At 47.3% G+C, this 20303-nt stretch overlaps 1 protein-coding gene across 1 annotated transcript in view; it reads right to left on the bottom strand.

Moving 5' to 3' along the window:
- Positions 1-20303, bottom strand: part of LOC141097962 (uncharacterized) — a 102539-nt gene that overhangs the window by 70905 nt on the left and 11331 nt on the right. Inside the window, exons 2-3 of the mRNA XM_073585514.1 lie at positions 14084-14178; positions 11268-11409 (exon numbers count right to left, since the gene is read on the bottom strand). Of these exons, the coding sequence (XP_073441615.1) occupies positions 11268-11409; positions 14084-14167 (226 nt within the window). The 5' untranslated portion in view covers positions 14168-14178. The remainder of the gene's footprint in view (positions 1-11267; positions 11410-14083; positions 14179-20303) is intronic.

Genomic DNA, 20303 nt, shown 5'->3' with positions numbered 1-20303 from the left:
ACTCGATTTTGTATCCTGAAGACACTATTTCCTTGACCCACTTGTCTTCTGTAATAGGCAGCCAGACCTGCTGAAAGAGTAGCAGTCGTCCGCCTACAAGTGGGGTGTCTTCCAGAGGGCATGAGTCAGGATGAGGGAAAAGTCTGAGGTTTTCCTCCTTTAGGTTTTGCCTGGCTTGCCTTTGATTGCCAGTTCCTGTCAGGCCTCTGTGCCGCACGTGTGTTGTCCCTGCGGGGGGAACGATTACGGTTTTGTGCTGGGCGTGAGACGGACCAGCCTGAAGAATTCCGAAAGGATCGGAAACGAGATTGATTACGCCTTTTAAACGTGCGTTTTGGTCTTAGTTGAGGGAGGGAAGTACTTTTGCCCCCGGTAGCATTGGATATCATTGTATCCAGCTTTTCACCGAAAAGACGGCCACTGAAGTACGGGAGATTTGTTAGGGACTTTTTTGAGGCCGCATCCGCTTTCCATTCTCTTAGCCAGAGAATACGCCGGATTGTGATGGCGTTTGATGCTATTCACGCTATCCCTCTTGCAGAGTCCAACGCTGCATGGACCATGTAATCTGCCACTACTGCAATTTGCACCGCCTGGTCCGCCAGCTGAGGATATGAAGCTTGAAGGCCCTTTTGCAATAGATCAGCCCAAGCCATGATGGCCTTGGCTGCCCAAACTGAAGCAAATGCGGGAGCCAGAGAGGCACCTGCCGCTTCAAAGATTGAACGAGCCATGCGTTCTACTTGTCTGTCTGCTGTGTCCTTGAGGGTTGAACTGTCCGGCAGCGAGAGAAGCGTTTGTGCTGCTAGTCTAGAGACTGGAGGGTCCACTTCAGGCGGATCTGTCCAATCCTTGGTGTCTTTCTGTGGAAAGGGGTATTTTGCTTCCAAATACTTGTGATTGGCGAATTTTTTCTCAGGCTGCGAAAAATGCTTAGAAAGGATTTTTTGAAATTCCGGGTGATTAGGGAAGACCTTCGATGGTTTCTGAACACTTTCAAAGGAAATCTTGTGTTCTGGTGCTTCCGGGGTTGGATCTGAAATGTCCAGCACCCGAAGGATGGAAGAGACGATATCCTCAACTATCGCAGTATTGCTAGGGGGACAAGGGAGCAAAGCGTTCTCTGTTTCGTTATCTGAATTGGAGTCACAGATGCCCTCTGAGTCTTGCGCATCGCTAAGGAAGTCCCTAGCGGGCGAACTAGAGCGGAGGTTTCCCGTGGTCTGGGATCGTTGTGGAGATCCGCATTGTCCTTCTCTATCAGGGGACGGCCTCGGTGACTTGAGGCCACTGTGTCTTTCCCTGGAGTGGGAAGACCTATTGCTATGTGAGGACGCAGATGAACGCGACCTGTGAGTCCGCTTACGCCTCGAACTGTCGGAAGCGCCCCGATCATGAGACCGGACGTCCCTTTGCTGGGTAACGTTCATAGTCGAGACATGACCCTGCAGTAATGTGGAGGTCAGGTTATCTATAGACTGTGTCATAGACTGCGACATCTGAGTCGCCCATTCCGGCGCAGTAGCGGTCGCAGAAGCGTTGGTAGGGACTTCTTGGGGTTCTGATCCTGTTTTTTGGGTACAATCCCGGCAGTGCGGGTACGTGCTGCCGCTGGGGAGAGTGGCCTTGCAGGCTGTGCAGACTGCATAAAAGCAGTCTTGCCTGGTTCTTTTCCTTGAGCCCGACATAGTACCTAGGCTGATTAGTGGAGGCCCTACAGGGGTATCTACGCAGAGGAAAGGAGTAGGAGAGCGCTATAGGTTATAGGAATTCACAGCTGAGTACAAAGGACCCAGCTATGATCTTACCCCACCGGTGCTCCCCCTTAGGTCCAGCGCTGATAAGTCCCACGTCCTGTGCCCCCCGGAGACTGCTGTGCTGCCTTCCTCCAGGTGCAGCAAGATGGCCACCGGATTCTGAGGTGGAGAGGGAAGGGGGCGGAGAGCTGGAAAAGGGCGCGCTGGGCCATGTAAAAGCGCGCCCTTCCTGCCTCGATCCGCCCCTTCTATGACACTGCAGTGTCATTTTCGTCATCCGGGGGGCGGGCCGTGAATCGGGCGGCGACTTCAGCTAGGCCGCGGCCTAAATTTGAGGTCTCCTGCCCAGCAGGGCTCCAGGACAGTGCGGTCGTCCGGGGGGGGGGGGGGGGGGGGCGGATTTAAACCAGACCCCCCCCCAGAATGAAAGGAGGGCTGGCGGTGGGGCCATGCGTGTGACTGGGGCCCTGTGGAGGGTCCCTTGGGGCGCCATGTAGCTACTGCTGCTGCAGAGACCGGGGCGCAGAGAGCCAGATCTCTGATAAGTGCCGTGCCTCTCTGCACCTCCCCCGGTCCCAAAAGGAGCCCACAGGTGGACTGGGGTGCCTGGTACAGGCCCTACCTGCGGTGTCTCAACCTAATACCCCCAGAAGGGGATTAGGGAGGGTGCTGCTGTCACCGTCAGGGGGCTTCATCGTCGCCTCGACCTCGACCCAGAGCCGGACGGAACTGAGGAAGGAGGGGGGTCTCGACCTCGAACCAGTACCCGAGGGACTGGTGAGGGAGCGACATGGGGAATAGCCACCTCGACCTCAACCGGGTACCCCTAATGGGGGACCGAGGAGGGAACCGTGCCGGGAGTCTCGCTGGAGACCCGCTTTTCTTCATCTGTAGTCCTTTGGAAAAAAATCCAGGAAAAAAAAAAAAATCTTAGGTGTGCCTCCTGCGACACTAAGCAAAAACTGGAGAAGGCTGATGCCGTCCAGGGGTGTATACTGCAGAGGAGGAGCCAAAGTTAATCTTTTTCAGATTATGCATAGTGTCGCCTCCTAGTGGACAGCAGCATAACACCCACGGTTCTGTGTCCCCCAATAAGGCGACAGAGTAATCATAGTGCTTCGGAAGGAGGGGAAGGACCCTTTAGAATGTGGATCCTATCGTCCCATTTCATTAGTGAACGTGGACTATAAAATTTTCACCAAAATTCTGGCTACTAGGTTGAATTCCATTATATTGAATCTCATACATCCAGATCAAACGGCTTTATGCCTGGCAAAAGTACCTCTATTAATATCAGAAGAGTCCAATCAATAGTCCAATATAGCTCCCTGGTGCAAGACAACAGATGGGCATTGGTATCGTTAGACGCTGCCAAGGCTTTTGACTCTCTTGAATGGCCTTTCCTTTCCACATGTTTGCAAAGGCATGGCTTTGGCAATCAGTTTATAACATGGATCAAAATATTATACATGAAACCTAAGGCCCGTATTATAATAAATAATTCTATATCTGAGTCTTTCGCGCTGCATAGGGGAACCCGTCAAGGCTGCCCTCTTTCCCCGGCTCTCTTCGCCCTTGCGATTGAGGCACTAGCAATACGCATAAGGTCCTTCCCTAATATCCGAGGTATAGATATAGCAGGTCGGGTAGATACCATAGGCTTGTATGCCGATGACATGGTGATATTCTTGAATGATGTGGAAGAAACTTTGCCACAGGTGATATCCCTTATAGATAGATAAAGTAAGTATTCAGGTTTACATATAAATTGGGAAAAATCTGCCCTGTTACCCCTTTCCCACGCTCCGATTCCCCGGCTGGAGGCTCTCTCCTCGCTACCTATTGTATCTAGTTTTAAATATTTGGGCATTCACATCTCTAATAATAGTACGCTTGATCTACAACTTAATGTCCATCCGCTGCTGGATCTAGTTAAGGTTAAATTTGCGTCTTAGAGTAGGCTCCCATTATCTGTGGCTGGACGCATCAACCTGATTTTTTTTTTTTTTAATCAGATTGTTATAATGAAAATGTGAATAAAAACAACTGTATCACCATCCATCCCACCTCCCCCCCCCCCCCAACACCCCACACACCCAGCCCGGTCCACAAAAGAAATAAGAAAATTATACACAAAAAGCACAGATCTTATGAAAATATAAAATACATGTACATAGACACAATGGATAACAATGTCGACCAAAATCAGCTATTAGACGAATAGGTTCGCTGCCGGCAGACCCGGGGTGTCCAGCCAACCAGCCCAAATTTGCTCAAAAGTATTCGGTCGTCCCCTCTTAAGGTACATGGCTTTCTCTCTATAGAGTATATAGTTTAATTTATTGATATATTCTGTCCGAGATGGCACCTTATCTGAAATCCAATGGTATGCTATCAGCTTCCTAGCAGCATAAAGCATTCTGGCAACTGCAATTTGAAGGTATTCATCTCCCCCCCACATCCTCCACATAACCCAAGACGCAGACAACGGGATCTCGCGGGATATCCTGTCCTGTAGTCACATGGATCAAATTAAGGACCAGAATCCAAAATACCTGCAGGCAGGGGCACGTCCACAACATATGTAAGAAATCAGCATTCTCGAGCGTACATTTAGGGCACTGCGAATCCATCCTCATCCCCATATCAAATAACCATTTAGGGGTTCTATAAACTCTATAAAGAATATACAATTGGGACAAACGATTGGGTTCGCTAAGAAACAGCCTGGGGACCATCTGCAGAATAGATTCCCATTGATCCCCTGAAATGGCGCCCAACTGTTGCTCCCACTTCACCAGCGCTCCTATCGGATGCTTCACCAAAACCATTGAAAGAAGTCCACCGTACACAAACGAGATTAAACCCCTAGTGGATGCCTGCAGCCCGAGCCTGCTGACAATAGCATCCTGGTGTGTAGATATACTATTCATTTGGTTCTGCACTGTGTAGGCATGCCGCAACTGCAGATACTGGAAGAACATAGAGTGTTGGAGCGGAAAATCCCGTCTCAGTGTGTCAAAGGACTTAAAAACCCCATCCTCCACTAATTGCGACAGCCACCAGATACCTATTCGCCTCCATTGCGCAAAACCTTTAAGCGACCTCATTTGCGGCAAATACAGGTTATCCCAAATAGGGGAGTATTTTGTGAAACCCGTGATTCCTCTTAACTGTTTAATTTTATCCCACACTTTAATCATGAGAAGGACCGTAGGATATCTAGACGCCCAAGGTCTAAATCTCCCCGCCTCCAAATTGGATAACAGCGACCCCTGACCCACAAGAGACCGGAAAATCAACTGGCCCCCCGCTGTCTCCGCTGGGAAGCCCTCCATTGCCCCCCATGAGCTGACATTGAGAGGAGAGAAAGTAGAGCCACGGATTGGGCAGCGCCAGCTCCCCCTCCTCTTTAGATTTTTGTAAATGTTCCAATTTGAGCCTTGCACCCTTTTTTAACCAAATAAGTTCTCTAAATATCGCATTAATTTTGTAAAACCTATTTTGAGGGAGCCAGACTGGGGAGTTGTGAAGAACATACAGAAGCTGCGGCATGATCACCATTTTCAGTAAGTTCACTCTCCCCACCACAGAAAGATGCAACTTAGCCCAGGCCTTAACCTTCCCCTTAATCCTGGCCATCAGTGGCGAGAGATTCAAACATTCAAAATCCATTAGTTTATTAGATATGATAATACCCAGATATTTAAAAGTCGTTACAACTGGCACCTGTGTGACGTTGATTGGGATCGGATCTAAAGGGAGAATCGCAGATTTTTCCCAGTTAATAACTAGTCCCGAGACAGCGCCAAAAGAATTAAGGAGCAGCATCACATTATGTAATGATCTATCAGGGTCAGCCAAGAACATAAGCAAGTCATCAGCATAGAGTGCTACCTTCTCCTCCTGTCCTCCGTATCTGAACCCCTGGATGCCCTTATCATATCTTATTCTGGAGGCCAGAGGCTCTATCGCTAAAGCAAAGAGTAGCGGGGACAGAGGGCAGCCCTGCCTCGTACCTCTATAAAGAGGAAAAGGGTCAGACAGTGATCCATTTGCTCGTATTCGTGCTTTCGTTTCGGAATATAGGAGCCTGATCCAGCTAATAAAACCCAGACCAAACCCCATACAGCGAAGTGTAGCCCAGAGGTAGGTCCACTCTACACTGTCAAATGCCTTGGCGGCATCCAGAGACAGGACCACCCTCCCCCCCGCATTATCCGCCCTCACCTGCATGTTCAAATACAGTCGCCTAATATTTATGGTCGTAGACTTACGAGGCATGAAACCCGTCTGATCCGAATGTACTAACGATTCCACCACCTTCGAAAGTCGAGTGGCCAAAACCTTCGCCAGGAGCTTAATGTCCACCGTCAGGAGGGAAATGGGTCTATATGATGGCGGGAGTGTCGGGTCTTTGTCCTTTTTGGCAGCACAGTAATAATAGCTTCCCGCATAGAAGATGGGAGAGCTCCAGAACTGAGACTATCATTGAATACAGCCAGCAAGGTAGGGAGTAGTACAGATTTATACTTTTTGTACACCTCAATCGGTAAGCCATCCACCCCCGGCGCCTTACCATTGGACATAGATCCCAAAGCCTCTTCCAGCTCCCCCAAGTCCAGCGGCTCATCAAGCATACGTCTCGCCTCGTCAGTTAGACGTGGGAGTTTAGCGGGCCCCAAAAAGTTGTCAAGATCTTCAGTCGAAGCCCTGGTGTGTGAGGAGTATAACTCGGTATAAAAAGTCTCCAAAATTCTCAAAATACCCGGTGAGTCATTGAAAAGTTGCCCACCCACATCCCGAAGGCCGGCTATAAACGAGGACCCCCGCTGTGCTGAAGTTATAACCGAGAACAAATGACCCACACTCTCCGCATTTTCAAAATATCGAACTGACTGAAACATACGTTTTCGTTTTGCAGTTTCTAGCGTCATTTTAGTCACCTTCAACTGTGCCTCTTTTAGCCTTTTCTGAGTGGCGAGAGTGAATCGCATGGAGAGAGCCTTTTCTGCATCCTCCAGCTCATGAAGTATAATCTGAGATTCTGCTCTGGAATTGGATTTAAGCTTTGAAATCTCACGTATATACATGCCCCGCAGGTATGCCTTCAGAGTCTCCCAAACAGTCAAACTAAATGCTGAACCCAAATTAAACCTGAGATGTTCCTGCATCTCAAAGCTAAAGCTATCATTCTTATCCACTAGCTGCAGCCAAAACGGATTAAGTCGCCATAACGGTTTAGTTTTCAATCTATTATCCCCCCCTTGATTGTAATGGACATGGGCGAGTGATCCGACACTGTTCTCGGCAAATAATTAACGTCTAAAATTTTTCTTAGCATCAATTCGTCAACCATAACCAAATCAATGCGTGACACTGAGACAAAGGTAGAGGAGAAGCATGAAAATTGGTAGACATCAGGATTACGACTTCTCCATAAGTCAGTCAGGGCTAGCTCATGTAACAAAACTCTGAAAGGCGTACGATTACCTCCCGGTTTCAGGGGTGCATTATTACCTCTATCCCAGTGGGAGTCCAAAACATTATTAAAGTCCCCCACCACCATATAAGGGACCCCCGGAAAGTCCCTCAACATGGTATGAATTTTATATATAACTTTGCTACTATATGGCGGGGGGATGTATATAGAAATGAGTATCATTATCTCAGCAAAAAGTTTGCAGAACAGAAAGACGAATTGCCCCTCCGTGTCCACCACCACCTGATTGCATGTAAACTGGGCACCTGAACAAACCAGTATGCTAACTCCCCGGGAGTATTGAGAGTATGTGGAATGATACCCATGTTGTATCCACCTCTTAATATACCAAGTGTCTCAGGAGTAAGATGCGTCTCTTGTAAGCATACAACAGTTGGCTTCTGATCCATTATAAAGGAAAATATGGCCTGTCTTTTTACTGGGGACTTTAGCCCTCTAACATTCCAGCTAAGTATTTTAACGTCACCCATTCTCAAGTCGATATACAGTCGGTGCCAATATCAACCTGATTAAAATGATATTACTCCCTAAATTTGGCTATTCGCTCCAGCACAGTGCGGTAGCGGTGCCCAAGTCCTTTTTTGTTAATCTTAATTCTCTGGTCACGTCCTTTATTTGGGGGAAAACTAGGCCTAAACTCAAATTGTCCACTCTACAAAGACCAAGGAAGGGAGGTGGGGCGGCACTGCCAGATTTTTTCCTATACTACTTGGCTGGGCAGGCGAAAGCTTTAAATAAATGGATGCCGGGTAGTTGCCTCCCTAATTCTGAAAGCCACCTACTCCACGCTGCGAAAGCAGATTGCCCATTAGGTTTCCTTGAGTTGGAAAGAACTAGCGCTCCACGTCTGTTGCCCCTGCTCCGGCTGGCACGATTAATATGGAGACAAATCAAGAAGGTAATAGGGTTTAAAGATGTTATAGCTGAAATGCCCCTATGGAGTAATAATTATTTTCCGGAGTTGCTGAATCACCCGTCCGCTGTTTTTTGGACCCAGTGTGGCGTTTCTTCAGTGGGAGACTTGTATGACCAGGGGACCTTAAAGTCTCTTGAACAATTGCAGGCCACACACGATATTCCGAGATCTCAATTTTTTCACTATCTGCAGCTGAGGTCGGCTCTTCAATCACATATGAGGGATAGGGGTGTGGACCGTACTATTTCATCTTTACCTCTGATAGGAATCCTTAATTCGCAGGTTCCCCAGGGTCTCATATCCTCTCTGTACACGTATATGCTGTCAGCAGGGGCAGAATCGGCCATAAGCTCTATTACGATGAAGTGGGAACAGCTCATTCCTGATACGCAAGAGGAGGAGTGGGAGGAGATTCTGGAGTCTCCGATTGGAGTGTCACCATCCATTAATAACAGAATGATACAATTATATATAATATTTCAATCATATTTGACTCCACTGAGACTTCTTAGGATGGGTCGGCTTCAATCGTCAGAATGTATGCGATGTCACTCGCCAGATGCTGATTTTATTCATATGGTGTGGCAATGTCCCACTATCCTGCACTACTGGAAAGAGGTGACTACACTACTGACGTCCCTGGTGCAGGCCCCTGTCCCTCTAGAGCCATTGGTCTGCTTGTTTGGGGTGTGGGAGGAGGAGATCTGGGATCGCTACACTGGGATCTTCTTGCGCGAGATGCTGTTTATGGCACGGAAGGTGCTGGCAATGAGGTGGATGGGGGGGTTCGGATTCTTCCCTTAGATTTTGGATTAAACTGGTGAATTCAATTATTCCATGTGAGCGCACGCTGTTCCACTAGTGACCACTAGCCAATGAATCAGGAGAAAAAAGATGTCCCCTGGTTGAGGAAAGACTCCAACGCCTGCAACTAGTCGCCAACGCCCCCTGGTGGTTACCAGACCGCTCAGACCTTCTCAATCAGGGGCCGATTTACCGCCAGAACTCCAGGGTTCTGAGTTTAACGGCCTGGCCATTGAATCCTGGATTCTAGCCCAGGCAGGTTTCTCGCAACAGGTAGCTTCCACTATGATTAATGCTCGGAAACCTACATCAAAGCGCATTTACCATCACATCTGGAAGCCCTTTTTCTCTTGGTGCAAAACCTGTGGATGTTCCCCACTTGTGTTTTCTATTCCTTCCATTTTGGAGTTTCTCCAAGCAGGATTAGACTCAGGTCTGGCACTGGCTTCTCTCAAAGGCCAAATTTCAGCACTATCCATCCTGTTCCAGCGAAAGATAGCATTCAAATCGCAGGTTAAGACCTTCATACAGGGGGTGTTGCATCTCGTCCCTCCCTACCAGATGCCACTGGAACCTTAATTTGGTCCTAGGAGTCTTGCAAGAGGCTCCCTTAAAACCCCTGCAGGACACATCACTTTTTCTTCTTTCTTGGAAAGTTGCTTTTCTTGTGGCAGTAGCATTCATCAGGCGGGTTTCGGAATTGGGGGCTTTGTCTTGCAAACCTCCTTTTCTGGTTTTCCACCAGGACAAGGTGGTGTTGAGAGCTTCTCCGTCTTTCTTACCTAAGATCGTTTCTTCTTTTCATTTGAATGAGGACATAGTTTGCCCTCGTTCTGCCCAGCTCCGGCCCATCATACTGAGAAAGCTCTCCACACTTTGGATTTGGTGAGGGCACTCAGGAAACAAATTTCCAGAACAGCGTCTTTTCGCAAATCGGATTCCCTCTTTGTGCTTCCAGAAGGACACAGAACGGGACTACCTGCTTCTAAAGCTACAATAACCAGATGGATCCGTTCAGCGATACAAGAGGCTCACCGTGTCAGAGGTCAGCCTATCCTAGCGGGCATTAAGGCTCACTCAACTCAGTCAGTGGGGGCCTCCTGGGCCATTCGGCATCAGGCGTCGGCACAGCAAGTATGCAAGGCTGCGACTTGGTCCAGCCTGCACACGTTTGTTAAGCATTTCAACATTCATTCTGAAGCTTCTGCGTATGTGGCCCTTGGCAGACGGATTCTGCAATTGGCAGTATCGCATCTGTAGGGCAGATTTAACCGGTTGGTACAAGAGGTTTCAGTTGTTGTGCTGTTTCCCACCCAGGGACTGCTTTAGGACGTCTCATGGTCCTGTGACCCCCAATGAGGCGAAGGAGAAACAGATTTTTGTGTGTACTCACCATAAAATCCTTTTCTCCGAGCCACACCCACCCTGTTAGCCCATTGGCTTGTGGTTTTTTTTTGTTTCTAACATGTTGCATTTTTGTTTGCTATTTATGAGATCCTACTGCTTTGGCACCGAACTGGTTCAGGATATAGCCAGCAGAGGGTGTATACTGCGGAGGAGGAGTTTATTTCTTTTTGTATTTGCTTAGTGTCCTCCTAGTGGCAGCAGTATAACACCCATGGTCCTGTGTCCCCCAATGATGCGAAGGAGAAATCAGTAGCGTGACTTGCGACTAAAAACCCAACATGGTTGGATTCTCTTTGAGCCATATATCAACCCCACTGACAATGAATACAACCAATAAATGTGATCTTCATGTCGCATGACACGTTCCTTTGTAATCTTACCCTAAGGGAGTCTTCACAACGTAACTGGTGACTATACATGGACATCACAGATTTCACAATAACAGCAATGGGAATTATAACCTATATAACTTAAAATCTATCCACTGGAAAGGTGATATCTTTTTGATTGGTATGGGACCCCAGATGACTATTTGAATGGGGCAGATGACTACTTGAATGGGGGCAAAGAAGAATGTGACAAGGAGGAAATCTAATCAGTAGCAGGTCGCAAATGCGACCTGATGCAATATTTAAATCTATGGCACCTAAAAGATGCTGTGCAGTGCTTTGCTATATTAGGTTGTTATCTTGTGTACCTTAGAGTAGAAAAAAGGTTTTTTTCATGCATGCAAGACCTGCCAATCTATGCAGAATCGAGGCCGAGAGAGAATGGAGCACACAAGTCCCCAGTTCTGGTGATCGGTGAGACCTAAATCAGTCTAAAAGTCTAAAATAACTCTTTAGAATTGATGTTCATGAAAATCACCAGTTAACATTACCTTCATTTCCAAAATCTTTTCTTTTCTCTACAACAGTATAATTTGAGCTTGTGGTTTCTTCAAACTCATCAATGGCCTGCATGGCTGTCTCCAAGGAATCCAAAGTTTTTAACTGGCAGATTTCGGGTGAGGGCATCAACACCTAAATGAGAAAAATGCAAAGTAATATAGATAAAAAGACTTAAGAAATAAACATTGAGAGATACTTTTTGGTGCAAAAATGTAAAACACAGGACGACATCTCCTCTCTTATTTCTCATATTTTAAATCAATCAGATTTTTCACTGACTCCTCAGTTCGCCCTGCTCTCGTTGGATGCAAGTCGTTTGAATCCTTCTGTTAGGAAATTGGTTATTCATTTACTTTTGGTTTCTAAAAATGAAATTGCGTTTTATTGGTAATCCACTCGGGTGGCCTCTTCACTCGATATTATTGCAAAGCTGACTTTACATAAGTCATATGAGCAAAAATTGGAGTTGCTGAATGGCTGTCTTCCTTCCTTTATAAAGAAATGGTCTCGCTGGCTGGAAATGTTTCCATGAGTTCTTCTTATTATTTATAGTCTGGTTGTGTTTTTTTCTTTTTTCTTTCATGTGTCATGAATGCCTCATGATATTGCATTTATGTATGCTCGGTTATAAAATGTTAATAAAATTGTTTGTAAAACACAAAACATGATGTACTGGAAATAAAACATATAAGGGCGTACAATGCATATGATGAGAAAACATGGATTGGAATACAGATGCTGCTGGCCTGTGAACGAAGGAAAAAAATCAGTAATACTGGGACCAAATGGTGTCAACTGCTCCACTACAACTGGGCATTTCATAGCCCTGCTCTTGCGATAAATGTTGGCCCCAGCAGTCGGACCACCATTGATCACCAAGTAATCAACTGTCCTGTGGAAAGGTAGAAACTCAACAAGTGCTCAGAATAAGATGCAATGAGGAATAATACTATTTTTGGCCATTACTTCACTTACATCTTGTAGTTTTCCCCTTTTCAGACTAATTTTCAGTTGTCTCTGAGCTAGTGGGTGGACGATAGCTGCTATGTTGTCTCCCAAAAACAGCGCACACAGACGTCAGGGATTCCTTCTCATCTTTCATTGCAAATTAGTTTATTAGCAAAATGTACAAACTTTCTGCTGTTTGCAATAAACCAATCAATGAGACGAGATAACTGCATTGCACAAACAAGGCAAACGATAAAAAAAACATACAAAGACATTGAATGTTCCTAGAGATACAGCTGGAAGCAGAATTCTCAAATTCAGTGTAGCTTCACTGGTTGCACTACCTTGGCATGGCAGAAGGAAGAAGCTGTCACCGGCTGCCACCAGATATCTAAGGAGGCAGGTGGTCAACAACCCTTGAGTGTCTGCAAAAGACCTGCAGCAAGATGTAGTGGCAGCAGACGCACAGTAAGGCACCTACTAAACACTAAATGTCTCCATGACTGAACTCCAAGATGCCACATTTATTGCCCCAAAAGTAAAAGAAAAGATGTCTCCAATATGCTCAAACCCATATAAATAAGGTAAAGAGGTTCTGAGATTCTGTTCTGTAAAGCACTGAAACAAAACTAGAACTTCTTGGGAAAAGGATAAGCGGTATGTCTGGAGGAGGAAGAATAAAATATACACTAAAAAGAACACCCTGTAATGCCTACAGTGAAGTATGGTGGCAGCTCGGTGACGCCTACAGTGAAGCATGGTGGTGGCCAGTGATGCCTACAGTGAAGCATGGTGGTGGCTCAATGACACCTACAATGAAGCATGGCATTGGCTTGGTGATCCCTACAGAAATATGGTGGTAGCTTGGTGATGCCTAAAGTGAAACATAGTGGTAGCCGGTGATACCTGCAGTAAAAATGGATTCAATCAGATATCAAGAAATCATAGGAGGAATCTTCATACCTGCTATGATGAAGCTAACGTTTGAGTGTCATTGGACCTTCCAAAAGGACAACGATCCCAAGCATAACTCAATATTTGGTAAGCTGGAGGCCATTGTCCTTGAGGAATGGGCTAATATTCCTAAGGAACGCTTCAAGAAGCTGATGTCTGGCTATGCATCATGTTTGCAGCAGGTTATAACAGCAAGAGAAGGTCTACTAAGTACTGAAGATGCACCTCATGAGAGATAGGAATAATTATGAGACGTCCATAAAAGTGGCATTTTTGGACAAATTAGGAGAAACCTTGTTATATTGTGTTGAACTATTTCTCATTCTGTTTCATTGGTTTATTGGTTACAGCAGAATGTTTGTAAATGGGGGTTAAATCATTGTGATTGAAACTGAAGCATTATTGAGCCGTGTGGCTGTGAATTCAGCTCTGAATTGTGATGCACTATTTCCTCGAAGTTGCAGCAGGATCAGCCTGCCTCTCTACCTGGTCTCTGTGCAGAGTACTCCTCCCTCCTTCATAGACATCACTAGGCAGCTGTAATCTGATATATCAGTGAATTGGGAATCTGTCTTGCTTTCACTAAGAAGACTTTCCCCAGTTGTGAACAGATGAGTTCAGCATGCAGAAGGATAGAAGTGGCTCATAAGTGAAGAACAAAGCATGTGTCTCTGAAAAGATGCATTACAAAGAATCTTATATGTCTTTGAACTAGTCATTTACAGAAAGTTTGACCACTTAAATGTCACAATTTTTTCCCCTCTAGGAATAATTTCCAATGTCGGCTGTACACTATGACACAAGTGGAGCTCCTATGTCTTACGCACGTGGAGGACACGGAGTTATAAGTGTGCACCATGGTATGGGAAAGGGTAAGATTGGATAGGAAAACTGAATACTGTACCACATCGGGTGCACTTTCGATCTTCACTGTGGAACTAATTTCTTCATACAAAAATTCAAGATTCTGGTCAGTGATTTGCTCCATAGTAGAAAACCCTGCAAAATAAATGACAACAGCTTGGCGAGATGGGCCTGGCTACAAATTACCTGTAGTTCATACATGTGATGCCAGAACAGACGACATTCAGGTTTTCAAGGATCCCGTCTGGCGATCACAGATTACCGACGGATGAACTAGGTCCTGCCAATCAATTCACACACTCTAGTATTTACCTTCCAGTCCTAATCTATGGCCTCCCCTCCTCCTACAGTGCTGTCAGGGCTGGAGCCCCTTTTATTCTTAGGATGAGGGAGGTTGGACCCTCGGATCAATAAATGATGGCGTATCCTAGCGATCTGATATAAGGGACTGAGAATACTCGCAAAATACTTTATTGCTTTGACTTGTCTGGAGGTATTTACGGCACGTAATCATTATATTTGTAAATATCCCTTGTTATTTGATAAATGATGTTAAAATAAAAACTCACAGACATCACAGATTTTCCTCCATAATATTTTTAATGAACTACACTTTAATGGTAAAAACGGCCCCAGCTGGTCACATAATACCCCAAGAGCTGACCCTCTTACATCCAGACAGGACAGCCTTTACTATAGAGAGCCCAGACCCCCTTACATCCAGACAGGATAGCCTTTACTATAGAGAGCCCAGACCCCCTTACATCCAGACAGGATAGCCTTTACTATAGAGAGCCCAGACCCCCTTACATCCAGACAGGACAGCCTTTACTATAGAGAGCCCAGACCCCCTTACATCCAGACAGGATAGCCTTTACTATAGAGAGCCCAGACCCCCTTACATCCAGACAGGATAGCCTTTACTATAGAGAGTCCAGACCCCCTTACATCCAGACAGGATAGCCTTTACTATAGAGAGCCCAGACCCCCTTACATCCAGACAGGATAGCCTTTACTATAGAGAGCCCAGACCCCCTTACATCCAGACAGGATAGCCTTTACTATAGAGAGCCCAGACCCCCTTACATCCAGACAGGATAGACTTTATTATAGAGAGCCCAGACCCTCTTACATCCAGACAGGACAGCCTTTACTATAGAGAGCCCAGACCCCCTTACATCCAGACAGGATAGCCTTTACTATAGAGAGCCCAGACCCTCTTACATCCAGACAGGATAGCCTTTACTATAGAGAGCCCAGACCCTCTTACATCCAGACAGGATAGCCTTTACTATAGAGAGCCCAGACCCTCTTACATCCAGACAGGATAGCCTTTACTATAGAGCCCAGACCCTTACATCCAGACAGGATAGCCTTTACTATAGAGAGCCCAGACCCCCTTACATCCAGACAGGATGGCCTTTACTATAGAGAGCCTAGACCCTCTTACATCCAGACAGGACGGCCTTTACTATAGAGAGCCCAGACCCCCTTACATCCAGACAGGATAGCCTTTACTATAGAGAGCCCAGACCTTACATCCAGACAGGATAGCATTTACTATAGAGAGCCCAGACCCTCTTACATCCAGACAGGATAGCCTTTACTATAGAGAGCTCAGACCCCCTTACATCCAGACAGGATGGCCTTTACTACAGAGAGCCCAGACCCCCTTACATCCAGACAGGATGGCCTTTACTACAGAGAGCCCAGACCCCCTTACATCCAGACAGGATAGCCTTTACTATAGAGAGCCCAGACCCCCTTACACCCAGTCAGGATGGCCTTTACTATAGAGAGCCCAGACTCCTAACATCCAGACAGGACAGCCTTTACTATAGAGAGCCCAGACCCCTTTACATCCAGACAGGATAGCCTTTACTATAGAGAGCCCAGACCCTCTTACATCCAGACACGACAGCCTTTACTATAGAGAGACCAGACCCCCTTACATCCAGACAGCATAGCCTTTACTATAGAGAGCCCAGACCCTTTTACATCCAGACAGGATAGCCTTTACTATAGGGAGCCCAGACCCTCTTACATCCAGACAGGATAGCTTTTACTATAGAGAGCCCAGACCCCCTTACATCCAGACAGGATAGCCTTTACTATAGAGAGCCCAGACCCCCTTACATCCAGACAGGATAGCCTTTACTATAGAGAGCCCAGACCCTCTTACATCCAGTCAGGATAGCCTTTACTGTAGAGAGCCCAGACCCCCTTACATCCAGACAGGATAGCCTTTACTATAGAGAGCTCAGACCCCCTTACATCCAGACAGGATGGCCTTTACTACAGAGAGCCCAGACCCCCTTACATCCAGACAGGATGGCCTTTACTACAGAGAGCCCAGACCCCCTTACATCAAGACAGGATAGCCTTTACTATAGAGAGCCCAGACCCCCTTACATCCAGTCGGGATGGCCTTTACTATAGAGAGCCCAGACCCCCTTACATCCAGACTGGATAGCCTTTACTATAGAGAGCCCAGACCCCCTTACATCCAGACAGAATATCCTTTACTATAGAGCCCAGACCCCCTTACATCCAGACAGGATGGCCTTTTCTGTAGAGAGCCCAGACCCCCTTACATCCAGACAGGACGGCCTTTACTATAGAGAGCCCAGACCCCCTTACATCCAGACAGGATAGCCTTTACTATAGAGAGCCCAGACCCCCTTACATCCAGACAGGACAGCCTTTACTATAGAGAGCCCAGACCCCCTTACACCCAGTCAGGATGGCCTTTACTATAGAGAGCCCAGACCCCCTAACATCCAGACAGGACAGCCTTTACTATAGAGAGCCCAGACCCCTTTACATCCAGACAGGATAGCCTTTACTATAGAGAGCCCAGACCCTCTTACATCCAGACACGACAGCCTTTACTATAGAGAGCCCAGACCCCCTTACATCCAGACAGCATAGCCTTTACTATAGAGAGCCCAGACCCTTTTACATCCAGACAGGATAGCCTTTACTATAGGGAGCCCAGACCCTCTTACATCCAGACAGGATAGCTTTTACTATAGAGAGCCCAGACCCCCTTACATCCAGACAGGATAGCCTTTACTATAGAGAGCCCAGACCCCCTTACATCCAGACAGGATAGCCTTTACTATAGAGAGCCCAGACCCTCTTACATCCAGTCAGGATAGCCTTTACTGTAGAGAGCCCAGACCCCCTTACATCCAGACAGGATAGCCTTTACTATAGAGAGCTCAGACCCCCTTACATCCAGACAGGATGGCCTTTACTACAGAGAGCCCAGACCCCCTTACATCCAGACAGGATGGCCTTTACTACAGAGAGCCCAGACCCCCTTACATCCAGACAGGATAGCCTTTACTATAGAGAGCCCAGACCCCCTTACATCCAGTCGGGATGGCCTTTACTATAGAGAGCCCAGACCTCCTTACATCCAGACTGGATAGCCTTTACTATAGAGAGCCCAGACCCCCTTACATCCAGACAGAATATCCTTTACTATAGAGAGCCCAGACCCCCTTACATCCAGACAGGATGGCCTTTTCTGTAGAGAGCCCAGACCCCCTTACATCCAGACAGGACGGCCTTTACTATAGAGAGCCCAGACCCCCTTACATCCAGACAGGATAGCCTTTACTATAGAGAGCCCAGACCCCCTTACATCCAGACAGGACAGCCTTTACTATAGAGAGCCCAGACCCCCTTACATCCAGACAGGATAGTCTTTACTATAGAGCCCAGACCCTCTTACATCCAGACAGGATAGCCTTTACTGTAGAGAGCCCAGACCCCCTTACATCCAGACAGGATAGCCTTTACTATAGAGAGCTCAGACCCCCTTACATCCAGACAGGATGGCCTTTACTACAGAGAGCCCAGACCCCCTTACATCCAGACAGGATGGCCTTTACTACAGAGAGCCCAGACCCCCTTACATCCAGACAGGATAGCCTTTACTATAGAGAGCCCAGACCCCCTTACACCCAGTCAGGATGGCCTTTACTATAGAGAGCCCAGACCCCCTTACATCCAGACTGGATAGCCTTTACTATAGAGAGCCCAGACCCCCTAACATCCAGACAGGACAGCCTTTACTATAGAGAGCCCAGACCCCCTTACATCCAGACAGGATAGCCTTTACTATAGAGAGCTCAGACCCCCTTACATCCAGACAGGATGGCCTTTACTACAGAGAGCCCAGACCCCCTTACATCCAGACAGGATGGCCTTTACTACAGAGAGCCCAGACCCCCTTACATCCAGACAGGATAGCCTTTACTATAGAGAGCCCAGACCCCCTTACACCCAGTCAGGATGGCCTTTACTATAGAGAGCCCAGACCCCCTTACATCCAGACTGGATAGCCTTCACTATAGAGAGCCCAGACCCCCTTACATCCAGACAGGATAGCCTTTACTATAGAGAGCCCAGACCCTCTTACATCCAGACACGACAGCCTTTACTATAGAGAGCCCAGACCCCCTTACATCCAGACAGGATAGCCTTTACTATAGAGAGGCCAGAACCTTTTACATCCAGACAGGATAGCCTTTACTATAGGGAGCCCAGACCCTCTTACATCCAGACAGGATAGCCTTTACTATAGAGAGCCCAGACCCTCTTACATCCAGACAGGATAGCCTTTACTATAGAGCCCAGACCCTCTTACATCCAGACAGGATAGCCTTTACTCTAGAGAGCCCAGACCCCCTTACATCCAGACTGGATGGCCTTTACTATAGAGAGCCCAGACCCTCTTACATCCAGACAGGACGGCCTTTACTATAGAGAGCCCAGACCCCCTTACATCCAGACAGGATATCCTTTACTAGAGAGAGCCCAGACCCCCTTACATCCAGACAGGATAGCCTTTACTATAGAGAGCCCAGACCCTCTTACATCCAGACAGGATAGCCTTTACTGTAGAGAGCCCAGACCCCCTTACATCCAGACAGGATAGCCTTTACTATAGAGAGCTCAGACCCCCTTACATCCAGACAGGATGGCCTTTACTACAGAGAGCCCAGACCCCCTTACATCCAGACAGGATGGCCTTTACTACAGAGAGCCCAGACCCCCTTACATCCAGACAGGATAGCCTTTACTATAGAGAGCCCAGACCCCCTTACATCCAGTCAGGATGGCCTTTACTATAGAGAGCCCAGACCCCCTTACATCCAGACTGGATAGCCTTTACTATAGAGAGCCCAGACCCCCTTACATCCAGACAGAATATCCTTTACTATAGAGAGCCCAGACCCCCTTACATCCAGACAGGATGGCCTTTTCTGTAGAGAGCCCAGACCCCCTTACATCCAGACAGGATAGCCTTTACTATAGAGAGCTCAGACCCCCTTACATCCAGACAGGATAGCCTTTACTGTAGAGAGCCCAGACCCCCTTACATCCAGACAGGATAGCCTTTACTATAGAGAGCTCAGACCCCCTTACATCCAGACAGGATGGCCTTTACTACAGAGAGCCCAGACCCCCTTACATCCAGACAGGATGGCCTTTACTACAGAGCCCAGACCCCCTTGCATCCAGACAGGATAGCCTTTACTATAGAGAGCCCAGACCCCCTTACATCCAGTCGGGATGGCCTGTACTATAGAGAGCCCAGACCCCCTTACATACAGACTGGATAGCCTTTATTATAGAGAGCCCAGACCCCCTTACATCCAGACAGAATATCCTTTACTATAGAGAGCCCAGACCCCCTTACATCCAGACAGGATGGCCTTTTCTGTAGAGAGCCCAGACCCCCTTACATCCAGACAGGACGGCCTTTACTATAGAGAGCCCAGACCCCCTTACATCCAGACAGGATAGCCTTTACTATAGAGAGCCCAGACCCCCTTACATCCAGACAGGACAGCCTTTACTATAGAGAGCCCAGACCCCCTTACATCCAGACAGGATAGCCTTTACTATAGAGAGCCCAGATCCTCTTACATCCAGACAGGATAGCCTTTACTGTAGAGAGTCCAGACCCCCTTACATCCAGACAGGATAGCCTTTACTATAGAGAGCTCAGACCCCCTTACATCCAGACAGGATGGCCTTTACTACAGAGAGCCCAGACCCCCTTACATCCAGACAGGATGGCCTTTACTACAGAGAGCCCAGACCCCCTTACATCCAGACAGGATAGCCTTTACTATAGAGAGCCCAGACCCCCTTACACCCAGTCAGGATGGCCTTTACTATAGAGAGCCCAGACCCCCTTACATCCAGACTGGATAGCCTTTACTATAGAGAGCCCAGAC

Source organism: Dendrobates tinctorius, unplaced genomic scaffold (genome assembly GCF_039654945.1).
Source record: "Dendrobates tinctorius isolate UK_male_01 unplaced genomic scaffold, ASM3965494v1 ptg000086l, whole genome shotgun sequence".
NCBI lineage: Eukaryota > Metazoa > Chordata > Amphibia > Anura > Dendrobatidae > Dendrobates > Dendrobates tinctorius.
This window is presented reverse-complemented; position numbering and strand designations above follow the sequence as displayed.